The sequence below is a fragment of the Dipodomys merriami genome, unplaced genomic scaffold (assembly GCF_024711535.1).
Source record: "Dipodomys merriami isolate MVZ:Mamm:240054 unplaced genomic scaffold, mDipMer1.0.p SCAF_48, whole genome shotgun sequence".
In the NCBI taxonomy this organism is placed as follows: Eukaryota; Metazoa; Chordata; class Mammalia; order Rodentia; family Heteromyidae; genus Dipodomys; species Dipodomys merriami.
Genome location: NW_027206046.1, coordinates 11,089,855 through 11,117,625, shown reverse-complemented (window position 1 = coordinate 11,117,625; position 27,771 = coordinate 11,089,855). Strand labels below are relative to the sequence as shown.

Sequence of the window (27,771 nt, the reverse complement as noted above, 5' to 3'; positions counted from 1 at the left end):
CTCCTGAGCAGTAGGATTACAGGTATGTGCCACTGGCTCCCAGCCCCATTTCTTTTTTTCCTTTTCTTCCTCTGTCTGCCAATAGAGTCTGGTTACCTTTTGCCCAGGCAGGCTTTGGACTGGGATCCTCTTATCTTCACCTCCTAAGTGGCTTGGATTACAGGTGTGTACTACCATACCAGCATGAAGGATAGTTTTGTTCAAGAATTTTCTTCTACTAATAGTAATGTGAGGATTTGAGAAGCACTGTTGGCAAAAAATATTCTAGAGCAAAAAGAGGGCAGTTTCCCCCTCTAATCCTAGGTACTTACGAACCTTAGCTCTGAAGATCTTGGTTTGAAGCCAACCCAGGCAGACAAATCAAAAAGAACTTTTATCTCTAGTTAACAACCAAAAATCTAGAAGTAGAGCTGTGGCCCAAGTGCTAAAGCTCTGGCCTTGAGCAAAAAAGCCAAATGAGAGGTGGCAGCCCTCAGTTCAAGCCTTAGAACTGGCACAAACAAAGAGCAATTCAAACACTGTTAGGATTCTAGCTGAGATTTTTAATGCTTTAGAGAGAAAAATCCTGTTCTGTCTGATTTGCATTTATAATATTATTAGTCAAGCAAAACAGAAGAAAAAGTTTGCTTAAGCCATTGAAGAGTTTTATAGCAATCTTTTACAGTGGATCTGTAGCTAAAAGGACTTGGAAAATTTATAAAATTAGGCTGGCGAGGTTAGAGTGGTAGAGCACCTGCTTAACACAAGTGAAGCCCTGAGTTTAAACCCCAGTACAATAATAATATATACATTATAATTATAATAATTATTATTATTTTTGGGTCCAGACATGGGGCCTGAACTCTAGGCCTAGGCGCTGTCCCTTGGCTCTTCAGCTCAAGGCTAGCACTCTACCACTTGAGCCACAACTCCACTTCTGGCTTTTTTCCTTTTGCTTATGTGGTGCTGAGGAATGGAACCCAGGGCCTCATGCATGCAAGGCAAGTGCTCTACCACTGAGCCACCTTCCCAGCCCCTATAATTATAATTATTAAGAGATCAGGTATGTGTAAGGGAAAAATGAATTCTAGTCTTCCCCACTTAAATTGGGAGACAGCAAGTTTTTGACATATGGGTGTAAGGGCTTTTATGACAATCTCCCTCCAATTATTTTGCCAAAAGCACCAACACTTCCACACACATTACCCCAGTCATCACCAAGCTCATCTTAGAGGGAGCCCGGTGGGGAATGCACCCCATCTTAGGTCAGGGCTGGAACTCTAGGCTTCAGAGGAACACTCACTCAGGTGTGTCCTCCTGTCAGAGACACCACACAAAGTCAGTATCCCTCTTGGCTCCTGAGGGGCCCTCAACCTCCAGGGAGGGGTGTGAGGCCCTGGCAGCTGCCCGCTCTGCCCCTGTCATCCCAGGAAACTCAACCCAAGAACTTGACCAGAGTCTCCAGAACTTAATGTTCTAGAAAACAATGATCAATACCAGGGCCCAGTTTTTTTTTTCTAGGGGAGCATGAGGATCGGGTAGATTACAGACCCTGTGGGTGTTGGGGGTATGGTGGTGGTGGTGGTGTGGCTGGTGACAGCGGGTGTGGTGATGGTAGTAGTGGCAAGTGCAGTAGTGGTCTGTCTGGTGGTGGCAGCAGGTGCTGCTGTGGTGGTGACAGGCAGGTCTGGCTGTAGCAGCAGTGGGTGTGGTTGTGATGGTGGCGGGGGGGGGGGTCCGGTGGGAGTGGGGGGTCTGGGTGGTGGTGGTGGCGAAGGGTCTGGTGGTGGTGATGAGTTTGGTGTGGTGGTGGTGGATGTGGTTGAGGTGGCGGCGGCGGGAAGGCCCAAGTGTGTCGGGCCCGGGAGATGGGGCCACGTGAGCGCACGCAGGACCTCTGGGCCTGGAGGAGCCCCCCAGGCGGCAGCCGCGCCCCGGCCTTCCTCCCCGGGTGGCCGAGCCCCGGGCGTCGTCCCCAGTCCCGCGCCAGGTGTCCGGGAGCGGCCCGGGCACCGGTCCCGTCAGCCTCGCGCGGAGCCGGCGTCCCCTCACCCACGCGCCCTCCTCGGCCCGGGGGGACCCCCTTACCTGTGTGTACAGCTCGGCCACCGCCATGGGCCAAGGACGCGGAGCCCGTGGACTGCAGAGTCGGTCCGGTGCTCGCCTGGTCGCCGCCCGCCCCGCCGCCGCTGCCGCCGCCGCCCGGCTCCCAAGCCCAGAACTTTGTGTGGAGCAGACGCGCACTTTTCCCAGCGCCCGCGGCGAGGGGCGGGGGACGGAGACACCTGATTGGCTCAGGCGGCTGGAAGGCCGCGCTATCATTGGCCGAGGTCGCGCGCTAAAGCGGGTCCACCTGGCGGGAGCCACGCCCGCCCTCAGAGGGCAGCGGGCCGCGCGGGCTAGCTCCCAGGTAAGCCGCAGGTGTTCCGGAATGTATACCTGGAAGGGGTGGGGGGCGGAGAGGGGAGGGGAAGATTGCATTGCGGTTCTGGGCATATAACCACTACACTGAAAACCCACGGGAACCAACTATTATGTCTAGCCACTCTCCATTTATATATATATATATATATATGTTATATATATATATATATATATATATATATAAAATATGATACTGTACAGAGGGGTTGCAGTTACATGGCCACTCTCCATTTTTATTCTTTTTAAAAATTTTTACTGTACCAGTACTTGGGTTTGAATTCAAGTGGTGGTCCCTTAGCTTGTGTATTAAAGGCTGGTGTTCTACCTCTTGAACTGCACCTTCCACTTGCAGCTTTTTGTGGTTAAGAAGTCCCATCGACTTTTTTGCGGGGGGTTGGCTTCGAACCCCAATCCTCAGATCTGAGCCTCCTGAATAGCTAGGATTACAGGTGAGTCCCTGGTGCCTTGCTAATATTTGAATAGTTCCCGTTTTTCTCATCTGTGAGCACTTGCTCACATTTTTGCCTTGTGGCTCTCGCTTCTACAAGTTGAATCAACTCAGGGTTTTCATAGGTTCTTCCAGCCAGTATCCTGTCCTTCAATTACCGTCCATCCAAGTAAGGTATCCCATTGTGCTTTCCAATATAGAGGGGGAACTTGCCTACTTTTAAATTGTTGGGACGGCTTAGGATAATATTGTGTGAAAAGGTTATATTTTGGTTTGCCACCAGTCTTCAGAAAAACCAATTGTTTTAAAATGTGATTTATTTGCAAGACACTGACAAACTCCTTTATAGTCATATTTTTATTTGAACAATGCTCAATAATAGCTAGGAGAATACAGCACTAATGACAGACATACTAAGCATAACGTTAGGCAGCTATAAATTTAGCGCAGAAAATGTCATTCTGATATTGTTTTGGTTTTCATTTTAGCATTAAGTGATATCTAGTGAAACCCCATGTTCCAAAGGTGAATTACTTACATTCTAACAAATGTCATAGGAGATATGCTTGAATGGGTGGTTTAAAACTAGAGTTTGTTGGTAATGCCTCTCACGTCTCAGTATTTCTGCTTCCTTTCCAATGGATGAGTATATTTCACCTCAGAGTGGTTCAGAGATTTAAATACAGCATGTTTTCCTGGGCGGGTCAAAGAATCCTTTCTCCAGATCCAACAACAAAAAAGATTTTTTGGGGAAAACAACTGCAATGTCCAATTCTAATGTCCAATTTCAATCTAGTTCAAAGGGATGTCTGTTTCATAGCAAGTAAATAATAATCAAAATACAATGTTAAATGTCATGAGCTCATTTCTGTGCAAGATCATTAGAACAATTTCAAATTCTCAAAGATACAAAAAAAGGTCAAATTCCAGAATCCCACAAAAATACATAACTAGGTATCATAAATCACAATACATATCCACATTTAAATGAGGAGGGGGGGAGAAGCCATCAATCGATGGAAAAAATACTGACTCCAGTGATTAAGAGAGGCTAAAGTGTAGACTACAATTTTTATTACACATAGAAACAATAAAATAATTGAAACCATTGGTTTCACAGAATGCATGAAAATGTACCGACCTACCAGCATAAAATTGTTTCAACTTTAAAAACAAAACATTTTCTGCATGTTTCAACTTTAGAAACAAAACATTTTCTTTCAAATACTTCCAATAATATTATGACACTAAGAAATGTTAGTCATTTTCAAACATTCTGAATCTAATAATGCCCATGAAGTTAAACTAATATATTTAGCTAGACCAAATTATAAAATGAAAATGTAGAAAATGCATTTTGAAAGTATTTAAAATAGTGCTTTTTTAGTTCATGACCTATTGAGAAATCTACTGTAATTCCAAGTTGATTTGTTAAATTTAGGGTAGTTCCATGGGTTAGAATTTATAGAGTTACTTTCTTCTATCAACTTTTTATATTGTAACATAACATTCTTAAACGGCTTTTAAAGGGAAAGATTTAGAGTTGTACCTTTTACTTTTATTGAGAAGAAATTAGTGAAAAACAAGACATTCAAGCATTATGAACACTAACTCATTTCCACACTTCTAGATACACTCATGTCCTTACTTGTTACCCAGACATAATAACCCAGAACTTCTCCAAGTCAACAGAGCCAGTGGACTCTAAGAGACTGTTGCTGTCCAGAATCCAAATCTGTTTGGAAATGACAGAAAGCAAAGGAAGGAGAAAGCAACAGTTGGGGGGGAGAGGGGGAGAGGAGATGATGTAGGAAGAGGAGAAAGGAATTCATAGTTGGAAGCCACACTCAATCTAAATCTTCACAAAACCTTGAGAAAACAGAGCAATAGATCCCTTAGAGAGGACAAGTCTGGTGACCTTAAGGCAGCTCTAGGAGGGAAGGGAGCAAAAGGGTTAAGGCGGCCCTCACAGCACAGCCTGAGAACAGTTAACAATGCACTTCCATGAACATGGGCAACTCCAATACCAGAGCCTCTCTAATGCGCATGCACACACCACATCTCCTAGCTTCAGGCATACACCGACTTGTATATGGCCTGCCTGGTGAACAGCCCTCAGACAGCCTGCTGTCCTGGGCTCAGGGTGAAGGACTCACACTGGGGATTCTGGGAGCTGCAGGCTTTGCAGCTCACTGGTGGCTCTAACAGGGACCCTGAAGGGCATGTGGAGAGTGACCTGCCTCTGCACTCAGAGGCTGCCACTGCTTCCTGTCTCTCAGGTTCATCAAGCACACAACTAACAAGTCAATTCCTAAACCCAGAGTTCTGAACAGCCTCCCAGGCTGTCTGATTCACCATCAAAGTCAAACCTAGTTACAGCAGGTAACAAGCAGTAAAGAAAATCACCCTGGCACTGGGCAACTTGAAACGAGTCCACTTGTTTAGTCCTATGTACCAAATGCCAACTCTGGTAAAAGAGCACCTTCTAGTGGTCCAGGATACCCATGGCACCAGAGACAGAACAGAACCTCATGACTTGTCCAACGTTTAGTCCCCTGTCCACACCTGCTACTGCTCCACTTGAGACACAAGTGCTGGAGGCAAATCCCTGTCACTGCCTCAAGGAGCTGCTCTATGTCCTGGCCAGGCTGCTGTGAGGAGGACATGAGGTAACACAGGAAGGGTGCCAGTGTGAAGCACATCCAGGCACAGGAACTGGCTCTGCAGTACTGCCATCGTCACTAAATTTGGCTCTCTGATTTATCCCAAGTAGACAGCATTGCCCAGGGGACCTTTGATTGACCTCCGAGGAACACTGTGAAATTGGTAACTTTGTGTGTGTGTATGTGTGGGTAAGAGAGAGAGACAGACAGAGACACAGAGACACAGAGAGGGACAGATAGACAAGAGACAGAGACACAGAGGAAGGGAGGAAGAGAGAGAAAGGGAGGGAGGAAAAGAGGTAGGAAGAGAAAGGGGGGAGAGGAAGAGAGAAAGCATCCTAGGACAACTTCTCAGGATGGTGGCTGGTCCCCTTTCCCTAGGTTTATCAGAAAAGCAATTTCTCACCCCAATAATGACACTGAAACTCAAAGTATTTTTCACGCCTCTGGGATTATGTTCCTAAAGATGTGATCTACATTATACATAATTACTCCCCGATAAAGAGTCAATCTCAATTTATCCATTGAAATGGCAGAATAATAGTAAAGAAAACCATCAATACGGACAGGAAGCCCCCTTCTCCCATCAGATAAGACGGCTTTGGAAATTTCTGTACTCCTGAACCACAAAGTTGGGTCAAGTACATGGGAGATTTTCAAAATGTCCAAAAGTTATTTTGTAGCTTTGATTCTAGAGTTATTCCCTCTGAGGGGAAGATGTGCTCTAAGGAAGATTGAAGGCTTGGCCTAAGAAAAACAGAGGGAAGGAAAATTCCTTTGGCCTTTTCATTTTGCATTCCTAGAATAAGAGTTGAGCCTGTGGTGAAGGCGAATGGGTAGACTATTGGAAGAGGGTTATCAAAGAACTGTTGGAGTTGGCCCTGGTGGCTCAAGCCTATAATCCGAGGTACTCCGGAGGCTGAGATTATGAAGATCATGGTTTGAAGCCAGCTGAGGCAGAAAAGTCTGAGAGATCTGATCTCCAATTAACTAGCAAAAATGCCTAACTGGAGGTGTGGCTCGAGTGGTGGAGTGCCAGCTAAGAGCAAGCAAGACAAGTCAGAGCAAGAGGCCCTGGTTCAAGTTCAAGCCCAGGAACAAGAAACAGAGAAAAAGAACAACTGCTTCCAAGACCTCTTCTTTTGAATTCCCAGTGTATGTCATAGAGAATTACGAACAATCCAATTAGTGGTAAAAGTTGAAGAATGTACTGAGAGCAGCAGGGACTTTGCAAAGACTGGCTGGAAGGAAAGTCCCCAGGCAGCCAATGGGGCAACTGGAAACGGAGGCCATCTATCCTCCCTCCATGATCTTCAGTGCACACACTACACAGACAAGCCAACAGGAGACAGGTACAAGATTAGGTTGAGGGACTCAGAAGGTGAGAGAGAGCAAGAGAGAGAGGGAAGGAAGACAAATCCTCAAACTAGCCCAAGGATACTCGCTTGGCAGGATATTGGTGTAACTTCAACAGAATAGCTTCCAGATTCATTTACCAGGTGGCCTGAGGCTCCCTGGTGGAAAGATGTTCTTGCAAGAGCAAACCAGAGACGTTCATCCAGATCCCTACCCTAGGGTTCTGGGGAGGCCTCAAAGCAGGAACCCTGGGGTAGCAGGAACTGGGGGGAGAGGGAGGAGGGTTGAGAGCTCTGGCCAGAGTACTGAACATGGCTCCAGTTCTCTCCAGAGCAGAAAGATAGAAGGAAGGAGAGAAGGTTCCAGAACACAGAAACTTTTGGACATGTGTCCAGAGTAAGACAGTGGGTGCTGTGGTGTGACCCTGAAGACTGGACAATTTCCAGGGTGTGTGTGGGATATGCTAGCCAGGACTGCAGTGGTCAGCCTACACCCTGGATTTATTAGCAACATCCTGTCCATGTCCTGTGGACACAGACTCGGGGATATTGAGTACTAATGAAATGGTTTTAAGCATTAACTACTCATGGAAGCCACACTGATCACCAGGGACAACCGAGAGAATTAGACTGTATTAGTGTTTTGGGTTGATCCTGTACATAACGAAATGTATTACAATGAAACATATGGCTAGGGGTATAGTGCAGGTAGGTAGAGCATTTATTTGCCTAGCATGAAGTCCTGGATTTGATCCCCAGCACTGGAGAAAAACAAAAAACTCCACCAAAACAATAAATCAGTACAAGATATAAGAAAAATTACTTAAACTGATTCATTTTCAAATAACACACGTACAGTAAGACTTTCTAAAAGCATGTGCATATATTGAAGAAAGGTGGTAACATAAATGTGTGATTTTACATTCTATTAGGTAATAAAATGAACTGATATGCTTTCCACACTGGCCTTCCCAACAAAGGATAGAATAGTGAGGACTCTTCTCTAGGAGCCAAGAGTTGAAAGGAGAAAATTTCAGACCTTAGGATAGACCTTAGGAATCAGTGGTGCAAACTGGACACTGGTTGCTCATGCTTGTATTCCTAGCTACTGAGGAGGCTGAGATCTGAGGATTTGACTGAAGCCAGCCTAGACAAGGAAGTCTTCAATTAAACACACACACACACACACACACACACACACACACACACACACACACACACACACACACACACACACACACACACACACACACACACACACACACGCTGAAAGTTAGAGGTGTGGCTCAAGTGGTGGAGCACCAGCCTTGAGCGAAAAAGCTAAGGGATGGTGCTCAGGCCCTGGATTCAAGCCTTAGTACCAGCATTTAAAAAAAAACGAAAAAAAAAAAAAAGAAGAATCAGTTGTTCAACTCTCATTTTGTAAACAAGGAAACTGAGGCTCAAATAAGTTAACAGACAGTATTCCTCTTTTAATAACAACATTTATCACTGATTTGAACCTGTTTGACTTCTATAAATAATATTGCACATATTTTAAGAAGATATGTCATATTTTGATAGACCATCTATGAGTTAAATTATATGTCTATTATTATAATTAAAATCAGTATCTACTGAAAGCTAAGGTTTTGCACAACCTGAAAGATTTCTTGTACAAGTTTTCTAGAAAAAAAATGAATAGATTTAATTAGAATTTCAGAATGAAGACCTACAGAATCTGGGTCTTACTGATCCAAATCCTCTGTAAAATTCCACAATATTATATTTCTTATATAACTCTTCCTAAGGTATTTCTAACATGATGCTTTTTTTTAAATTAAAATATCTAGTGGCATCTGAGAACATTTCTAGAAGTTGTAAAGCCTCAAAAACCTGAATTTTAACTAAATATTTCTTATATACCTTCTTTTGCATAATTAATAGGATAATCAAAGTTTCGAGACCTGAATCATGAATAATCTGACAATCCTTCCTAGACAGCGACTGAGATTCATTTCTTAATAAATGAAGAGGCAGAAAGAAAACCCGGCAAGGCTAAATATATGCACTGCGGGAATCAAAGTCTGCAAACAAAAAGATAAGTCACTTTACAGAACACAGTTATCCTGATGCCATATCCACGCAGGGACAATGAACGACGTAACACGTTGAATAAATAATGACGTCAACAACGGCCACTTTGTCTAATCCTACCCCTAAGTGTCAAGCATTTTGTCACATGTGTCCAGTGACGGCTACTTGTGCAGCTGAGTGTATAGATATTTGCATATAATCCAGTCAAAACCAATCTCATTGAATTGTAAACAGAGTCGATAAAAGAAGCTTATTGTTATAGTGCTCCATAGAAAAACCATTTACATGTTAATAAGTAGCAGCCAGTTAAGATGCTCTGTAAGCTACAGTACAAGTGGACGGACATCTATGCTATAGCAAACCATCATTCTTTCACTATCACAAGTTACTTGACTGAGTCCACAGATTGCCAGTTGATTTTTTTGGATCCAGTTCAACCAGATCGAACATGATTGCTTCCTAAACTGCTAATGATATGTACTCAATGGCAACTTCCTTTCAGTTCTTCTGTTCAGCTCAGAGGAGGTTGGGGTTGGTACCTTCCTAGTAACAGTTCATATATATATATATATATATATATATATATATATATATATATATATATGTGTGTGGAATTTACATAGGTCATACCACTTAAATGCAGTGGAAAATTCATGCTGGCAACTGGTGACCCATTATTTTTCCCCCCTCCTTGTCTTCCTTCCCTCACTCAGATGCAGTAAACTCAATAAACTGAACGAGGATGAGGGATGCTTAATGAGAACACAGCACACATACAAAAAAAGCCTCTTTTCTTTCAAGTGACAGAAGCATTCTAGGGAGACTTCCAGTTAAATAACTCCTCATTTGAGAGATAATCAGTACTTCTCTTTAAAAATGTATTTTTTTTTCAGTAGCTCACTGGGGAAACAAACAAACAAAAAAAAAAATGGTTCAAGTCCAGACGTTAAGAAATGTCTTGTCACTGTCTGCCTGGACATTGCTTTCAGACCCGTGCGATGAAGCCCAGGCCCAGGCTGGCTGGAATCTGGATAGTTTCTAGGGCAAGGGAAGATGGGTTAAAAGGAAAGGTGACAGGAAAGATGTGCTTAGCATCCATGAGCAGTTGAGGAGAGTCCTTCCTGTCTCGCAAACGCACCTGAGAAGATGGAGGCAAAAAGATAAACAGGCATCAGTGCTTTGAATCTACAAAGGTTTTTCTTTTGGCTACCAAAATTCCTACCAATTTTTTCTACCATTTTTTTCCCTCATGAAACATGTTCGTTTCTGTTTTAAAATTTCTTCATTAATTTGAGCAATAAACTATTATCCAAAAAAAATACAATGATCAAAAGAGTAGCAGAGCACCTATCTTGAAGGAAGACAATATAATGACAGAAAACTATATTATCAATAACATTGTGAAAGTTCCACTTAGAAGGTGGTTGTTGAATCAAAAGGAAAAAAACGCTCTTACCTGTATAGTACGAATGAATGATACAGACACTCTTTCTTCAAACTCGTTAACTGGAGTGTACAAATTCAACACTTTGACAATCTGGAAGACATGAAATGATTCAAGGTTTTTTTTTGTGTTTTTTTGATATACTAGAAAACACACTGAGCTGGGCTTTGGTGACTCATGCCTCTAATTATAGCTATGCAAAAGGCTCCTATCTGAGGATCTTGGTTCAAACCCAGCCTCGGCAGAAAAGTCTGTGAGACTCTTATCTTCAATTACATTAAAAAAAAAAAAAAAGGCAGAAGTAGAGTTACGGCCTAAGTGGAGAGTGCTAGGCCTTGAACAAAAAAACTCAAGGAAAGTACCAAGGCCCTGAGTTCAAGCCCCAGGACTGACACCAAAAGCAAAACAAAACAAAACAAAAAACAGGAAAGAAATCTCAGGAACCATTTACTTACCAAAGACTATGACAATATCAAAGATAATTTTATGGAGTCTAAGCTCCATGAGGATAGGGCATTTTGTTCTGGATTGTATCCCAGTGTCTGGAACATTTTTGCAGACTATTGTATATAGACACTTGGTATTGGCTTAAGGGTGACTAGAGATGCCTCCTTCCTTCTGCATCTATATGGACATACACCTTCTCTGTCTGGATGAAGTCAGCACAGAGGCGAAGGCAGCAATGGACTTGTCTAGGGGAGGTCTGACTGCCATTTTCCTCCCTCCCTGCCCAGGAAGCTGCTGTACCTGGGCAGTGGTTAGAGCATTACACATGGAGCAGATGGCTTCTGCATCATCATCTGTTTTCTTCTTCACTTGCAGAAGCTGAGCAGCCTGAATGAGAGGCTCTAGGGTCTCTTTGGCCCCGCTGTTCATCAGATTCTTGTCACGTAACCATTCCTCCAGTTGACTGACGTTGTACCTACACCGAAGGGGAAAGAGAAGAGAGAACAAGAGAGAAAATTTAAATTTACTGAATGCTGTCATAAATGTCTTTAATTTTGTGTGTGTGGCTTTGTCAATTAAAGTGACAGGCAATATTTCTGTTCAATTTTCTTACATCTAATCAGCTGTGCTTTAAAATTTAGCATTATCATCACGAGGTTTAGAATCATTATTATGTAAGATTTAAATGACAAGAGAAGATAATTGTCTCAAACAGAAAATGGAACAGAGTCAGCACAGGAAAAGTTACGAAACTTGCTAATGCACAAAATAGAATATATAATATGGTTCTGTCATCACTAGATTTTTGACCAGAAATTGCTTTCCTGACTCTCTTACAAGATAGCTTCCTTTTGCTGGGTGAGAGTCAATAATTCTCATATACTCTCTCTTCCTTAAGGCAAACTCCCAACCAGATCCCCTATCAGATGCACCATGCTCAAGCTTTCTTTTTTTTTGGTCCCAGTACTGAGTCAGGGCCAGAGTGCTCTCTCCCTTAGCTAGTTTACTAAAGGCTGATGTTCTACCACTTGAGCCACATCTCTACCTCTGGGTTTTTGGTGGTCAACTGGAGCTAAGTGTCTCAATAACCTGTCCAGATTGGTTTTGAACCACAATCTTCATGTTTCAGTCTGATGAGTCGCTAGCACCTTGCTCTGCCAAAGTACATTTCTAAAAGCAATCAGGCACCAGGTTCTTCATTATAATTTAAATAGTTCTTATTGCGTGATGGAAAAATACATGATAGGAGAGGAAGTAGTATGTTCTGTAGGGTTATATTATCTCTCCATTCCTTCGAACAAGTTGGCTTTGCAGGGGAGTGATGCTTCCAGTCACAGTGGGAAGGATCTGTAGACAGGCCCCACCCACCAGCAGTGTGACAGCCAGGCAAGGGGAAGTGGCTCCACAAACAGCTCTTCCCTTGCTGCTGGGCACCAATATGGAGGCACCACCTGTCAGGCTAGGTGGGCAGAGACCACAGGCTGTCCCAGCTCACCTGATCTGCATGCCTTTACTCCAGGAGCACATGTCTTTGCGCAGGAGGAGGTTGTTCAGGGTGACGGCCCCCACGATGTAGAACATTTGCTTGGCCACCTGCTTGATAAGTTCTGGGTCCATACCGTGCTGACACATGACTGAGTGGAAGGAGTTGAGCTGTCGGAGTATGGAGTCCAGTGTGTATGTGCCTTCATCAGCAATGCTGGAGGTTCGCTTCCTGAGTCCTGTGGGCTTCACCCCGGACACACCCTGAATCGTCTCGTGCTCCAGCATGCCGGACACTGTGGGAGAATTTCAAGTGTTAGAAAAGATTTAGAGGGAGGGCTGGGAAGGTGGCTCAGTGGTAGAGCGCTTGCCTTGCATGCTCGAGGCCCTGGGTTCGATTCCTCAGCACCACATAAGCAAAAAGAAAAAAGCCGGAAGTGGCACTGTGGCTCAAGTGGTAGAGCGCTAGCCTTGAGCTGAAGAGCTGAGGGACAGCGCCCAGGCCCAGAGTTCAGGCCCCACGACCGGACCCCCAAAAAAAAAAAAAAAAAAAAAAAAAAAGAAAAGATTTAGAGGGAAATGTCTCTGGTACACAGATATGTGTACACATACCCCACAGGCGCTCATGTGCATGCACAAGTGTACACACACACACACACACACACACACACACACACACAAAGAGGTGTGGGATTGGAAACCTTCATTATTTTAGGTTTCCCACAGCAGTTAGATTTTGGGCTTGCCTCAGTTTCCCAGGGGAGTATGCTCAGCTTCTCTTAGAAAGCTTCTGAGCTGGGTACAATCCTCGTTACTGAGGAGACAGATCTGAGGATTGTGGTTTGAAACCAGCCTGGGAAGGAAAGTATGTGAGACTCGTATCTCCAATTAACCACCAAAGTGCTGGAAGTGAACACCGGCTCAAGCGTTAAAGAGCCAGCCAGCCTTATGTGAAAAAGATAAGTGACAGTGCCCAGGCCTGAGTTCAAGCCCTCGTACCAGCACACACACGAAAAGAAAAGAACCCTTCTGAGATGTTCATTTCCTGCCTAGAGCCCTTCAGAAGCAAGGAACAAGTCTGGTTCTCCTTAATATCTCCTTGAACTAAACTCAACTCTTACAGACCTCATATTGATTCCCAAACTTTGGTTAATGTTGCTTTTAAGTAACTGAGATGGAGGCAGTTTAGTGGTCAGCTTCTTGTTCAGCTAATTAATAAAACAGATCAAAGTAGAAGGAAGATGGGCTGAAGCTGCCCTTTGCTTCTGTGATACCTCCTCTGCTTTGGATGATGGATTGCTTTCAATTCATGGCCTTTAGGGGACAAGTGGACAAATCATAGCCATCTCAAATGGCTTCTTAGTTTTTTATGCTTCCAACTGGTCAACTGTGAGCCTATAAAAAATGGAAAACTCTGAGCCCTTCTAGAGGAAGCGAAGAAGTAGCAATGTGGAAAACATGGGAAGCTGGAGTAGCTTTATAAAACTGCTGATAATTTGCCTGAAGACAATGATGTCTGGTAACTTGAAATAAATGACCATTTCCCACCATCAAAATTAGTAGCCTGCAATTCGTACAAGGTCCCTAATTGCTATTTACTCATGCTACACATTCCATAGTTATAGAGCTAGTATAAAATATGAATGAATACCTGAGTAAGCACATATAGAGAGGGCCAAGCAACCAATCATACACCTAGCTGAAGCTACCTAAATACAAACACACGGGCTGGCAAGGTGGCTCAGTAGTAGAGTGTTTGCCTTGCATGCATGAGACCCTGGGGTTCAATTCCTCAGCACCACATAAGCAGAAAAAGCCGGAAGTGGTGCCGTGGCTCAAGTGGTAGAACTCTAGCCTTGAACTGAAGAGGTGAGGGACAGAGCCCAGGCCCAGAGTTCAGGCCCCATGACCAACAACAACAACAAAAAATTACAAACACACACCTCAGCTACTCAGCCAATAAGAAGTCACTACCTTCAGTCAGATGGCCTGTAATATTTTCAGCAGGGAGTGTCTGAGACACACTTGTTCTTGTTGGCATGGCGCTTCCCAGCCTTCTTGCCATAGACTGTGAGGTAGTGTACAAGCCCTCTCCAGACTTTGGGGTCTTAGATGGGCCCCTGGGAAGCACTGGGGACTAGTGTGCTAGTTTAAAGTTTAACGTGTTTTTGAAAATTGGGCCAGGAATAATGTCTGTTGCAGGGTATTAGACATAATCTGATCTTAAGAGAGAAGCATTAATCATTGGAACACGATGCTACTGTTTCCAGAGTACAGAAGCAGTGATTTCTGTTGCATTTCAGGTACCATGGTTAGGGTTCAGAGGTTACTCAGTTGATTTTCAGCCTGTATCTTACTATTTTATATTCTATGAAAATATACCCCAGGACATTTCCACAGTCCATTCATTCATGGATGGGTACATGAGATAGGCTATGGAGTTCACCAACACTCTATCTAGCCTTACCGATCATTGGCTGAAGGATGTTTTCTAACACCCGCACCAGCTGTTGGTAAATCTGAATGGCCAAGTCACTCAGCACTTGCCGATACTCAGCCAGGTCAAAATTGGTGAGGCAGTGTTCATTCTGGCGAGATGTGTTATGCTTCATGAAGCCCTGAAGTCAAAAAGCGAAGATAATGAAACAGGAAGTCAGGGGTCATTTCTATCTGGTTTGACAAACTCCAGCTTTCTGAGCATCTTCATGTTCCTTTTCTTTCCCACCCAGGATCCATCTTCATCCCACCCCACCCTGCCCAGTCAGTGACATGAAAATCATTCCCACGTGCTGGTGTGTGTTAGCTTCTATCATCTCCCTTTTCTATTTACTTGCTTTTTTTTCCTTTTTTTGTGTTTAAAAAAAATACATTCTTATTAATGCGTTTTACTTGTTTCTTTTCCTCCCTTATTTTATTAATTTACATTAGCACTTCTTATTTGCTCTTTTATTTTAAAAAATTAGTTTAATTTAGCACTTCTTACTAGTTTTCACTTCATACACATACCTAAGCAACCTAGAGCTAAGCCTTTCCCATCACAATGTTGATAAAACAAATTAGGAGACTTTAACTTAAGAAAAACAATGAGTGTTTAATTCATGAAAGAGCGGGTTTCCTGCCAACACAATGATCTCAAGTACTACTGTCTTAATGTCGGCCCATTCAGCACAGTCCTATTAATAAGCATTGTACCCAGAGGGGCAGGCATGATGTTGAATAGACCAGCCTCTATACACTGGTAACTAAATGAGCATTTCTTTTTTTTTTTTTTTTTTGTCGGTTGTGGGGCTTGAACTCTGGGCCTAGGCGCTGTCCCTCAGCTCTTCAGCTCAAGGCGAGCGCTCTACCACTTGAGCTACAGCGCCACTTCCGGTTTTCTGGTGGTTTATTGGAGATAGGAGTCTCAAGGTCTCTCCTGCCCGAGCTGGCTTTGAACCGCGATCCTCAGATCTCAGCCTCCTGAGTAGCTAGGATTACAGGCGTGAGCCACCAGCGCCCGGCTTGTAAATGAGCATTTCTTTATTGATATCTCATGAGATCCACAGCATGACTTTCAGTCAGAGCTTAGGACAGGATCTTCTGGTGGCATTTCAATGGACAGGCTTTTTTGCAGTCATTTTGCTTTGACAGATACCTGGTAAAAACAACGGCTTGCTTCCTCCTTGTGTCCTACCCTAAGGACCAGGCCTAAACGCAGGTGCTGATGGAGCTTACTCTCTTATTTCTCCACCTTTGTCAGGACGGTTCTCTACCTCTGTGTCAGAAACTGCTGAGCAGCTTCTCTGCCAAGTCTCTCCAGAAAGGATAGGGAGGCATGGAGGCCAGTGAGTAAGGACCCCAGGCTTGTTGAGATCGTAAACCGAGAAAGGCTGAGAGGAGTTGGACAAATTGATGAGCCCCACTGAACTTCAGTTTCTTTTCTTTTGTTTTCTTTCTTTTTTCTTTGGCCAGTCCTGGGGCTTGAACTCAGCGTCTGAGCACTGTCATTAAGTTTCTTTTTTACTCAAGGCTAGCACTCTACCACTTGAGCCATAGCACCACTTCTGACTTTTTCTGTATATGTGGTGCTGAGGAATCGAATCCAGGGCTTCATGCATACTAGGCAACCACTAAGCCTCATTCCCATCCCCTGAACTTCAGTTTCTATAAACTGGGATTTATTCATACTTTCTGAAGATGTGAAAAATAAATAACTTAATATATAATAAATGCTATCAGATACATATTAAGCAGCCCTTACTTAATAGTAATAGTTTACATGGTTTAAAGTGCTGAAGTCTATCAAACAACCAATGAACACAACATCACTACAGACAAAAGTAATCCAAATTTTTGAACACATGACCTTTGATTATATCTTAATATACGATGGTGAGTCAAAACTGATTAATTTCTGCAAAGGTTCAATAGTCTAATATTAGTTCTAGACAGACCGCTTTGATATTGCCACAAATTTTAATTTCTGATAAGTATTCATTGACTGATGTGTATTTTATTTTTGCTCTGTTTTTTTCATAATATATGAAAATCTAAGAGGGAAGAAACTAGTTACTCGTTTATTTGCTTGTAGATAACCAATGCCAAAGACCTGACTTTCCAGGCTGCCACTGCCTCTGAATTTGGGCTGTAAAATCAACACATGGTCACGCATTTTTTGATTTACTAATTTCCACATAAAGGCCAGAGAAAGGACAGCTTGCCACTTTTATAATCAAGGCTTCTCACCTCTTCTCCACTGTACTGCTTCAAACAGTGCAGAAACCGGCATGTGTTAGAGAGCCAGAAGGAGACAGTTTCAAAATCATCACCTCTTTTCTGAAAGAGAGAAAATGTCTAAATTTGCTTTTTCCTTAGAGAAATAACAACCTGGGGGGTGGGGAGGGTGGAAAACAACAAACCCAAAATGCAACAGACATCAAAAGGTTCATTTGTTTCTGACCATTATAAGCTTTTTTTTTTTTTTTTTTGCTAGTCCTGGGGCTTGAAATCAGGGCCTGGGTACTGTCCCTAAGCTTCTTTTCACCCAAGGCTAGCACTCACTCTACCACTTGAGCAATAGCACCACTTGTGGCTTTTTCTGTTTATATGATACTGAGAAATTGAACCCAAAACCCAGGGCTTCATGCATGCTAGACAAGCATTCTACCACTAAGCCACATTCCCAGCCCTGAAAATTATTTTTAAAAATGAATCACATTGCGACCTTACATCAAACGTCACCACCAACATCACTGGCTCTTTGCTGTTTTTTTTGCCATTAGAAAAGTGTTCCCCTGGGCTGGGAAGGTGGCTCAGTGGTAGAGCGCTTGCCTCGCATGCATGAGGCCCTTGGGTTCAATTCTTCAGCACCATAGAAGCAGAAAAAGCCAGAAGTGGCACTGTGGTTCTAGTGGTAGAGTGATAGTCTTGAGCTGAAGAGCTGAGGGACAGAGCCCAGGCCAAGAGTTCAGGCCCCATGACCCACAAAAAAAAAAAAAAAAGAAAAGAAAAGAAAGAAGTGTTCCCATGAGTGGGGCATGGAAGCTCACACCTGAAACCCCAGTTACTCTGGAGGAGATTGGGAGGAATGCACTTTGAAACCAGCCTTGGGAAAAAGTCAGCAAGATCCTATTGAAATAGGCTGGGTATGTGGGTATATGTCTGCAGTCCTAAGTGGGTGGGAGGCCATAGGTACAAGGATCTGAGTCTGGGGTCCCCGTTCTTTTCTGAAAAACCTAAAGAAAAAATGGCTAGTACTCAGGATGCTGAGATCTGAGGATTGTGATTTGAATCCAGCTGGGGCAGGAAAGTCTGAGACTCTTAGCTCCATTAAACTACTCAGAAAAAGCCAGAAGTGACACTGTGGCTCAAGTGCTACAGCACCAGCCTTAAACACAAAGAGGCTCAGGGACAGCCCTGAGTTCAAGCCCCAGCACCAGCAAAAAATAAAAAATAAAAAATAAATATCTGGGATCATGGCCCCAAGTGGTAGCCCTGAATTCAAATAAGAAAGAAGAGGAGAGGAGAAAAAGAGAGAAACAGAGAGAGAGAGAGAGACAGACAGACAGACAGAGACAGAGAGACACAGAGAGAGACACATGCAGAAAGAGAGAAAGGGAAAGAGAAAGAGAAGAGAAAGAAAGAGATGTGGGAGAGAGAAGAGACAGAGAGAAACAGACACAGACACAGAGAGACAGACACAGAGATATTAAAGTTTACCCATTTTCCCACACTGAATTGCCCCCTTATGTAGAAAAAGTTAAAAGCATAAGTAGAATTATACATTTTGTAATAAACAATAGGACAAAGAATTTGAAGCACTGAAACCCAGCTTGGATTTAAAATATCTACAACATAACATTTCTGAGCTGGGAGCCAGAGGTGGGTGGTGTGTGGCGCTCCTGTACTGGGCATGTGGGTAGGGCAGGGGTGGGGAGTGCTCTGGGTGTGTGTGGGGGGGACCTGGCTCTTTATCAGAATGGGCCACGGTGGGAGGGGAGGGATAGTTGTGCCTGAGGCATGGGGAGTGTTTCTCAGGGCTGAGGACAAATGTGTTTTCTTTCCACATGGAGCCCCATTAAAATGAGACAATATTACTTCAGAATAAAAGATATTTATGAGTTGGATATTGTGATGTATAGCTTTAATGCTAGTGCTCAGGAGGCTGAGGCAGGATGATTCTGAGTTCTAGCCCAGTCTCGTCTAGTAAGACCCTATCTCAAAAACCAAAACAAGCAGCCAGGCACTAGTGGCTTATACCTGTAATCCTAGCTACTCAGGAGGCTGAGATCTGAGGATCACAGTTCAAAGCCAGCCCAGGCAGGAAAGTCCAAGAGACTTTTATCTCCAGTAAACCACTAGAAAACCAGAAGTGGTGCCATGGCTCAAGCAGTAGAGTGCTCACCTTGAGCTGAAGAGTGAGTGCAGGGACAGTGCCCAAGCCCCTAGTTCAAGCCCCACAACCAGAAAACAAACAAACAAGCAAAAAAACCAAACAAACCCAACCCTCCCTTGAGTAATCATAGTGGAAAGTAACTACACAGGAAACTGTCCAGCAGACATTGAGACTTGGCATGTGTTAGAAGTTCATGACAGGGGGTAGAGGGAGGGAGGGCCTGGAAGAGTGGGGCTTCGGGGTGCAGAGTGTCAGGTGGGGAGGGGGAGACAGGTCTGCAGGTGGAGGTGGTGATGGCTGTGTAACACGGCAAAATACTTAATGCATGCAACTCCACACTTTATAAAAAGGCTCAAATGGTGAAGTTTATGTTATGTATATTTTATTATATAGTTTTTTAGGTTCATAAAAAGACATTTGGATTTGAGAGAGTCCACTGGGCATGTTAACTATGCACTCATCTTCACTGTATATATTCTCATTCAGAATAGATCATCAGGAATGTGGCTTAGTGGTAGCGTGCTTGCCTAGCATGCATTAAGCCCTGGGTTCAATTCCTCAGTACCACATAAACAGAAAGGCCAGAAGTGGTGCTGTGGCTCAAATGGTAGAGTGCTAGCCTTGAGCAAAAGAAGCTCAGTGCCCAGAAGGACAGTGCCCAGGCCCTGAGTTCAAGCCCCAGGACTGGCAAAAACAAAAAATAAAAAAACAAAATGTTGCTCAGAATAGATCATTAGAAGGTCAAATACCAACGGCAGACAATGAGTTAAAACTAAGTATGATGTTAGCTGTTGCTTGTTTTTCCTGGAGTCTGGGGAAGGTGGGATAGGGGGACTTGGTGACTCCTGGGCTGTGGGGAGCTTTCTGCTCAGTTATGTAATGCTGCTGGCTTTCTGAGTGTTCTTTTCCCATGAGCACCTGAGTGTTGCCTCTCACATGGAAACAGCATTTCTAGGAACAGGAAAAATGATGAGATGACTTGGAGAATAACAAGAAAAAAGTTGGAAACGTGTTTTTTGCTGTTTTTCTTTTAAGATCTTCAGAATGCTTTTTTTTTTTAATTTGGGAATTCAATCAAAGTACTGGACCATGTCATCTAAGCAGCAATTTAAGTTGGAAGAAAACGTGGCAGTACCAGGGCTTGAATGCTAGACTTGCACTCACTCACACCTGGCACTGTACCACTTGAGCCACTCCTTCAGTTCAGCAAAAAGCTGAACTGAACAATTTTTTTCATGGACAATAAGAATCTTATGGAGTTTTCTGCCTGGGTTGGCATCAAACTCTTGATCCTGAGAGTGGCTAGGATTACAAGAGTGTGCCACCAATGACTAGCTAGAAAAAAAAAATCCTTCAGTGTTTTAAAAGACCCCTTTTTATATGAATGAGCCATATATTATTGAGCTTAGCAGCCGTTTTAAACATCAACATCATATAAACACACACACACACACATACACACACATATATATACACATAGTACTAGCAAGTTTGCTCAAGTCTAGGGAATAATGAGGCCCTCTCTACAGACTGTGGAACTGACCTTCAACACTTTTTTGATGCTGTTGATTGTTGATGTGAGCAATGACCTCACTTTCTGATCATCGTTCAGGTAGTCGGCGTGTCGCACACACATGAACAAGATATACGCTGGCAGCCCTGGGATCAAGTTGACTGCTACACCACGTGGCTTCAGTTCTGTAAAAGCAAAGGAAAGACAAGGCTTTGTGAGGCATGCGTTTGTAAGACAGAAAGGCACAGTTGTCACCTAGCCGCTCAGTCATTCACAGTAAATCATGGAAGAAAGGGTATTTTAACAGCTTCTCTGGTGGAGGATATAGGGTGCTGGTTCTACATAGCTTATATAAAATTAAAATTTGTAGTTATGCGCTAGTGGCTCACATCTGTAATCCTAGCTACTGAGGAAGCTGAGACAGAAAGATTGTGGCTCAAAGCTAGTCTGGTCAGAAAAGTCTGTGAGACTCTTATCTCCAATGAACTACCAGAATACCAGAAGTGGAGCTGTGGCTTAGGTGGTAGAGCGTTACCCTTGAGTTCAAGCCCCAGGATTGACAACAAAAATAAGCAATCAAATAAATACACAAACAACATGGTTTTGTCCTGAGATTCCTTCAAGCAGCCTCTCCCTCCCTCATCTATAACATTCAACTCTAGACTATGAAATCCTTACCATGTTTTCTGTGATCTCCCCTAGCCTCAGCTCTCTTGGTTCTAATGGGTCTTCTCGTAGTTGGCTGAACATACCTGGCATGCTCCTACCCAGGACCCCTGCATGCACTGTTTTTCTGCCTCTCTGTTCTTTCCTCAGCTATCAGTGCAACTAGTTCCCTTGCTTCTTTGCCCTCTGTCCAAAGCGATATGTCCGCCTTTCCTCTTTCCTCCCTGTTCTTGCTAAATAAAGATCACGTTGAACCTGCAGCATGTCTGTTCCGTACCCAGCACAGAGTTTAATGCCATGAACTGAGGCATGTTAAATTAGGCGTAATTGCCCATCACGATACTGTCATCTAGCACCTGGGGGGAGGAAAGGCGTGCAGAGGCTGAGGAGAGGCTTTTGGCTTGCAGCTTTCACGTGTTTGCAACTCTCCTCATTTATCACCCAGGAAAAGTCTCATGGAGCCAGCAGTCACCCCAACCCCCTCCACAGTAGGTCCCGCTATGATCTTCCTTATGCCCACTTGTCCCATCCATCCCTTCATTCACTGGAATTTCTCCCATAACTCCTTTCTTTCTTCCCTATTATCGACTATTGTTCACCATTCATCATAAACCTTTCTAAGGAAAGAAGGAAAAGCAGAAATCAGAAAGTAGGAACCTTAATGGTCTAGAGTGGTGGTTATACGTTAGAGTCCTTTTGAAAGGTTTCTAGAAAAGTCCTTGATAAGGCCAGGCCAGGCTGCTCTTTCTAGGGTTTGGTTTCTACTTGTCTTTTTCAACAATTGTTGTCTTTTTCAAAATCTTTCTGGGTGAGTGAGCAGCATGGTTCAGAGGCACAGTGATTGTTATAAAAATAGAAATTAAACCAGCAATAAAAAAATCCAAACCCAGTAACTACCACAACAAGGCTTACTGGCCTCAAGCCTTTAATCCCAGCACGCAGGAAGCAGAGTCAAGAAGATTATAAGTTCAAGGTGAGCTTGGATTATTACCTAATAAGACCCTGTTTCAAAAAGACGACAAACAGTATCCCCTCCCTCAACTTTCCCCCATTCGCTGTCCTTAAAGGATGTTACCACACACTAATGCACAGTACATAATGATGACTGAAACAATGCTAGGCGAGCATGGTAGCACAGACCTATAGTCCATGGCAGAGAGGGATGGATAATGTTAGCCTCGTGGTTGAAGACTAGCCTGATCAATATAGTAAGATCCTCTCTCAAAAATGAAAACAAATTTTTAAAAAGGAAAAAAAAAAAAGGAAGACACTTGAGTGACTAAGTTTTTCCCACCATGGATTCACGGACCAGAAAAGTATTTCATTCCATATAGAGAATACTTGCCGAGAATCAGGTTCTTAACCAGCTTCTGCTCGTCCTCCTTCTTGTACTCCAGCATTCCTTGGAAATCCTTTTCCTTCCTGGGAATGTTGACTGGACGAATGGGCTCATCGATGATCTGCCCAGGTGATATATTTTCCATCTGGCCCACTGCACGAGAAACAAAGGAGAGGAAGATGTTTTCCAGAGAGAAATGATGGACAGGGTTCCAAGCTCTGATCATTCTAAGGGAACTCTGCAACAACAGAAACTGGCCATAGGGGCTGGGAAGTTGGCTCAGAGGTAGAGTGCTTGCCTTGCATGCCTGAGGTCCTGGGTTCGATTCCTCAGCACCACATAAACTGAAAAAGCCAGAAGAGGCACTGTGGCTCAAGTGGTAGAGTGCCAGCCTTGAGCTGAAGAGCTGAGGGGCAGCGCCCAGGCACCATGACCAAAAAGAAAAAAAAAAATCTGAAAGTTACCCTTAAGAGATGCTTTAGAAAAGCCATGGACTAGAAGAAAATATTTGCAAGTCATATATTCAATAACAAAATAAAGAGTACCTTTAGTTCTAAGAATCCAGTTAGTAAAGGCAAAAGAAGGTACTGGAGGCATGGTTCAGTAAAGTACCAGCTGAGCAAGTGTGAGTCCCTAAATTTAAACCCTCCAAAGAGCAAAAAACACATTTACTTCAAATGTAACATTCAATCAGTTCTACCACCTGAAGACTGCTGGCCAAACAGTGCTTTTTCACACCATTGATGTGAAAATGTGTCATTTTTCTACAAGACAAACTCTTTTCTTTCTCTTCTTTTCCTTCCTTTCTTTCTTTTCTTTCTTTTTTTTTTTGTTGGTTGTGGGTCTTGAAATCTGGGCCTGGGCGCTGTCCCTCAGCTCTTCAGCTCAAGACTAGCACTCTACCACATGAGCCACAGCACCACTTCTGGTTTTCTGGTGGTTAATTGGCTGTAAGAGTCTCATAGACTTTCTTGCCCGGATGGCTTTAAACAGTGATCCTCGGATCTCAGCCTTCTGAGTATCTAGGATTATAGGCGTGAGTCACCAATACCCAGCTACACTTTTCATACACTATCTCTAATTTCCCAAGAAATCCCAAATAAATAAAACATTTTAATTTAAAACATATTCACAAATATTATGGGTCTTTGTTTTTAATAGAATGGTAAAGAAACTATGAGGAGATTGTAATCATTAAGTACAAAACCCTTTTTGGATTAAAAATGATCTATATTAGCCATGTGCTGGTGGCTCATGCCTGTAATACTAGCTACTCAAGAGGCTGGAATCTGAGAATCATGATTTGTAACCAGCCCAGGCAGGAAAGTCTGTGAGACTCTAATCTCCAATGAACCACCAAAAAGCTGGAAGTGGAGCTGTGGCTTGAGTGGTAGAGCACCAGCCTTGGGCATAAAAGCAAGGGACAGTGGCTAGCCCCTGAATTCAAGCCTGAGTACAAAATAAAAGAAAAAAGAAAATTATCACTACTGTAAGGGAAGAAGGTGAAAAAGAATTATATTAGTGATATAAATCAACCTACAATTTCACCTAAGAATTGAGACTTGTGAATTGATGAGAAACAAAAGAAAAGGAAGAGGAGTTATGTGAGTTACCAAATGGGTTTGGAGACTCATGCTAGTAAGCAGGTTTTACCCCTCACCCACCAGAAGGGAGCGCTGTTATAAAGTCCATTCAAGCTCAGATTGAGTTCTGAGACTGATGTCAAACACAATGTGCAGCAGATGCAAAACTAGAACGTTTACTGCTGCTTCTGGGACACTTCCTTTGTTAGTGCTGAGAAACTATTTCCAGAAAAGAGGTTATTACAGAGAACACCAATAACTGCCAGTGCTCTTGGCTTATGTGGCATGGAGCCAGGTGACACATTGCCACCTCCTAAGACAGTGTCACACAGTGGGACTATCAGACATCTAAAGAGTGATCAGATGATCAGACTGGGAAGGAACAGATGAGGGCTATGGCCATCTCCCATCATCAAGTGCTATGGCTCCAGGACCCCCAGAGCTGTGGCTGCTTGTGGAATGTTGCTACATGTAAAAAAAAATTTTTAAAGCCAGGCACCGGTGGCTCATGCCTATAATTCTAGCAATTCAGAAGGCTGAGATTTAGAGGAACACATTTTGAAGCCAGCCACAGCAGATATATCTGAGAGACTCCATTACCAATCAACCAGCACAAAATGCCAGACTGTAGGCATGACTCAAATGGTAAAGCACCAGCCATGAGCAAGAGAGAACTCAAAGCTCTGAGTTGAAGCCTTAGTACTACCAGAAAAACCCCAAGCAAACACACAACAACAAAAAATCCCTGCCATCAATGTCTACTAGTCACTTAGAGCCATGAGACAATTCCAAAGGGGAAAACGGGGTGGGAACAAATTCTACATATTGCATTTATCAATAAGTGGACATAGTTGGGCTTCATGTAACCCACAGAGATTTTTTTTTTTTCTGGTCTTGAACTTTCTGAACTTGGGCCAGGACACTGGCCCTAAGCTCTTTTTGTTCAAGGCTAGCACTCTATCATTTGAGCTACAGCACCACTTCTAGCTTTTTCTGTGATTAATAAATTAATAAATAAATTAATAAGACTTTCCTGCCTGGGCTGGCTTTAAACTTCAATCCTCAGATCTCAGTCTCCTGAGTAGCTAGGATTACAGGTGTGAGCCATCAATGATGTTTTAAATTACATAATTCAAAAAATCAAAGATTTCATTCATTATGATATACCATTTGATATTAACACTGAAAAATTAACATTGTCAATTAAACTATACAGCATCAACAAATACATTTTGAGTCTACAGATGTTAAAATGTGAAATATACACTCACATATACTCAGATTTTATGAGATATCGTGAACATTTTTACTAGGAAAGCTTGAGTTTGCTTTTTGTTGTTGTTGATGTTGTTGTTAGCTGTGGGGCTTGAACTCAGGACCTGGGTGCTGTCCCTGAGCTTTTGTGTTCAAGGCTAGTATTCTACCACTTTGAGACACAGCTCCATTTCTGGTTTTCTGGTGGTTAACTGGAGATAGGAGTCTCACGGACTTCCCTGACCAGGCTGGCTTTGTACCCCAATCCTCAGATCTTAGCCACCTTAGTAGCTAGGAATATAGACATGAGCCACTAGCACACAGAATAAGTTTTTTTTTTATTTTTTTTAACTGTATTAAAAAAAATTTTTGTCTTTTCTTTTTTGGTACTGGGATCAAACCCAGGTCATTGCACTTGCTAGGTAAGTAAGTTGCTACTGAGCTACATCCCAGCCTGAAAGCTCATGATTTAAAAGAAAGCTTTACTTTCCTTGTATAAAATCACAAACCAGGATATTTTTGGTTCTGTATGAAAAATGTCAGACAGAATTTACCAACCTCTCATTAAACTTTTTTTCTTGCCTCTGAGTTTGAAATACAGACTTAGGTCTTTATAAAGACCCAGAAATATAAGAAATCCGCTCAACATGTTGATTTATTTAACAAAATTATCTACTGACTAAAATAAAATGTTCACTTTTATGTAACATCAGGAAAATATAAAACCTGAAAGACATAGACCAGAACACTACTCCAATTTTCTAAGGCTCAAGAGACCATGGTAGTTGCTATAGTTTGAGTGTTTGTTGAGATAGTCTCCATGTAACAGAACTTGTGGGACCACCAGATGGCTAGCATGAGAGTTCCAAACTACCTTATAATGAGGTTGAGGGAACTAGTGTAGCCTTTTACCCTTCCTATCCCTCTATAGCCATGTGAACACACAGACTTCACTCCCTTGGAAGAGGCAGAGATAAGGCACTACTAGCTAGGAAGCTGAAACCAGGCCTTCACCAGACCCTGAACATGTGGGTACCTTGAATTTGAACTTCCATCCTCTTCAAGTATGAGAAATGAATTTCTATTGCTAATGACATACCTCCAGGCTGAGGTACGTAGTTAGAGTAGCACAAACAGATTGAGATCTTCATCTTCTAGATTCTTTATAAAATTGAAAGGAAAATATTCTAAACATTCTTTTTTGGTCTGGGAAAAGTAGAAGAAATTAAGAGGATGTCCTAAAATTTTGTGGTTTTTTTTTTCCCCCTTTGCCACCAGGAAGATCTGGACCTCCGGTTTCATTGAGAGAGGTAAGTTCCCACAAGTAGAGAAACTGTGGTGGAAATTCTGATCCAAAGGAGAGAAATCAGCTACAAAAAGCTGGAGTTCTAATCCTGCCAGTTAGATATAACTAGCAAGACTTTGGGTAAGCCACTTATAGTTTCGGGGTCTTAAAAAATTTTTTTTACAAAGACAAATAATTTCTAGAATACTCTCATGTCTAACTTTCTTGATTATGAAACATGTATAATGTACTCCTAGAATAAGACACAGCACAAAGCAGATAAAATTTTAGAATATTCTCCATTTAGCTACATATAAAAAAATATGTCGGCATTTTTTTTAAAACAGTTTTTCAGTTAAAAAAAGTTTCCTTATTTAAATGCAGCCTACAGGAAGAAGCAAAAGACATGCTAATGTTAAAACAAAGATTTACAGGTGTTGCTGTATAGTTAGAGAAAAACATAAATAAACTTTGAGTTTTTTAGAAAGTGTTTTGTTCTACAAAGTTGCCATATTGTTTTCTGTATGATGCGGGGACTTGGGAAGGAAGACAGGTCTAAGGAGAGCTTGTGACTTTTGTTTTTGTTTTTGTTTTTTTGCCAGTCATGGTGCCTGAACTCTGGGCCTGGGTGCTGTCCCTCAGCTCTTCAGCTCAAGGCTAGCGCTCTACCACTTGAGCCACAACACCACTTCCAGCTTTTTCTGCTTATGTGGTGCTGAGGAATCGAACCCAGGGCCTCAGGCATGCAAGGCAAGCGCTCTACCACTGAGCCACCTTCTCAGCCCCAAGCTTGTGACTTTTATCCCCTGATTGGAGAGTGGGACAAGAACATTGCCCCTTCTCAGGCATCCTAGCCTAAAGAATCGATTTTTTTCTCCTTTAGATAAGAATCAATTAATTCATTATGTTTCATAAGAATTACTATGCCTTTTCTTTTGT

General features: G+C 42.8%; 2 protein-coding genes across 5 annotated transcripts in view; both read right to left on the bottom strand.

Annotated features, from left to right (window-relative positions):
* Positions 1-2,151, bottom strand: part of Myo5c (myosin VC) — a 64,354-nt gene extending 62,203 nt beyond the window's left edge. Inside the window, exon 1 of the mRNA XM_069995390.1 lies at positions 2,068-2,151. Within this exon, the coding sequence (XP_069851491.1) occupies positions 2,068-2,094 (27 nt within the window). The 5' untranslated portion in view covers positions 2,095-2,151. The remainder of the gene's footprint in view (positions 1-2,067) is intronic.
* Positions 2,152-3,908: 1,757 nt separating this feature from the next.
* Myo5a (myosin VA) overlaps positions 3,909-27,771 on the bottom strand; it is a 128,332-nt gene continuing 104,469 nt past the window's right edge. For all 4 annotated transcript variants that reach the window (XM_069995386.1, XM_069995387.1, XM_069995388.1 and 1 more), the window contains 8 exons: positions 22,717-22,863; positions 20,736-20,890; positions 17,044-17,133; positions 14,786-14,936; positions 12,332-12,614; positions 11,137-11,311; positions 10,402-10,482; positions 3,909-10,083 (listed from right to left, as the gene is read on the bottom strand). In XM_069995386.1, the coding sequence (XP_069851487.1) occupies positions 9,931-10,083; positions 10,402-10,482; positions 11,137-11,311; positions 12,332-12,614; positions 14,786-14,936; positions 17,044-17,133; positions 20,736-20,890; positions 22,717-22,863 (1,235 nt within the window). In that variant the 3' untranslated portion in view covers positions 3,909-9,930. The remainder of the gene's footprint in view (positions 10,084-10,401; positions 10,483-11,136; positions 11,312-12,331; positions 12,615-14,785; positions 14,937-17,043; positions 17,134-20,735; positions 20,891-22,716; positions 22,864-27,771) is intronic.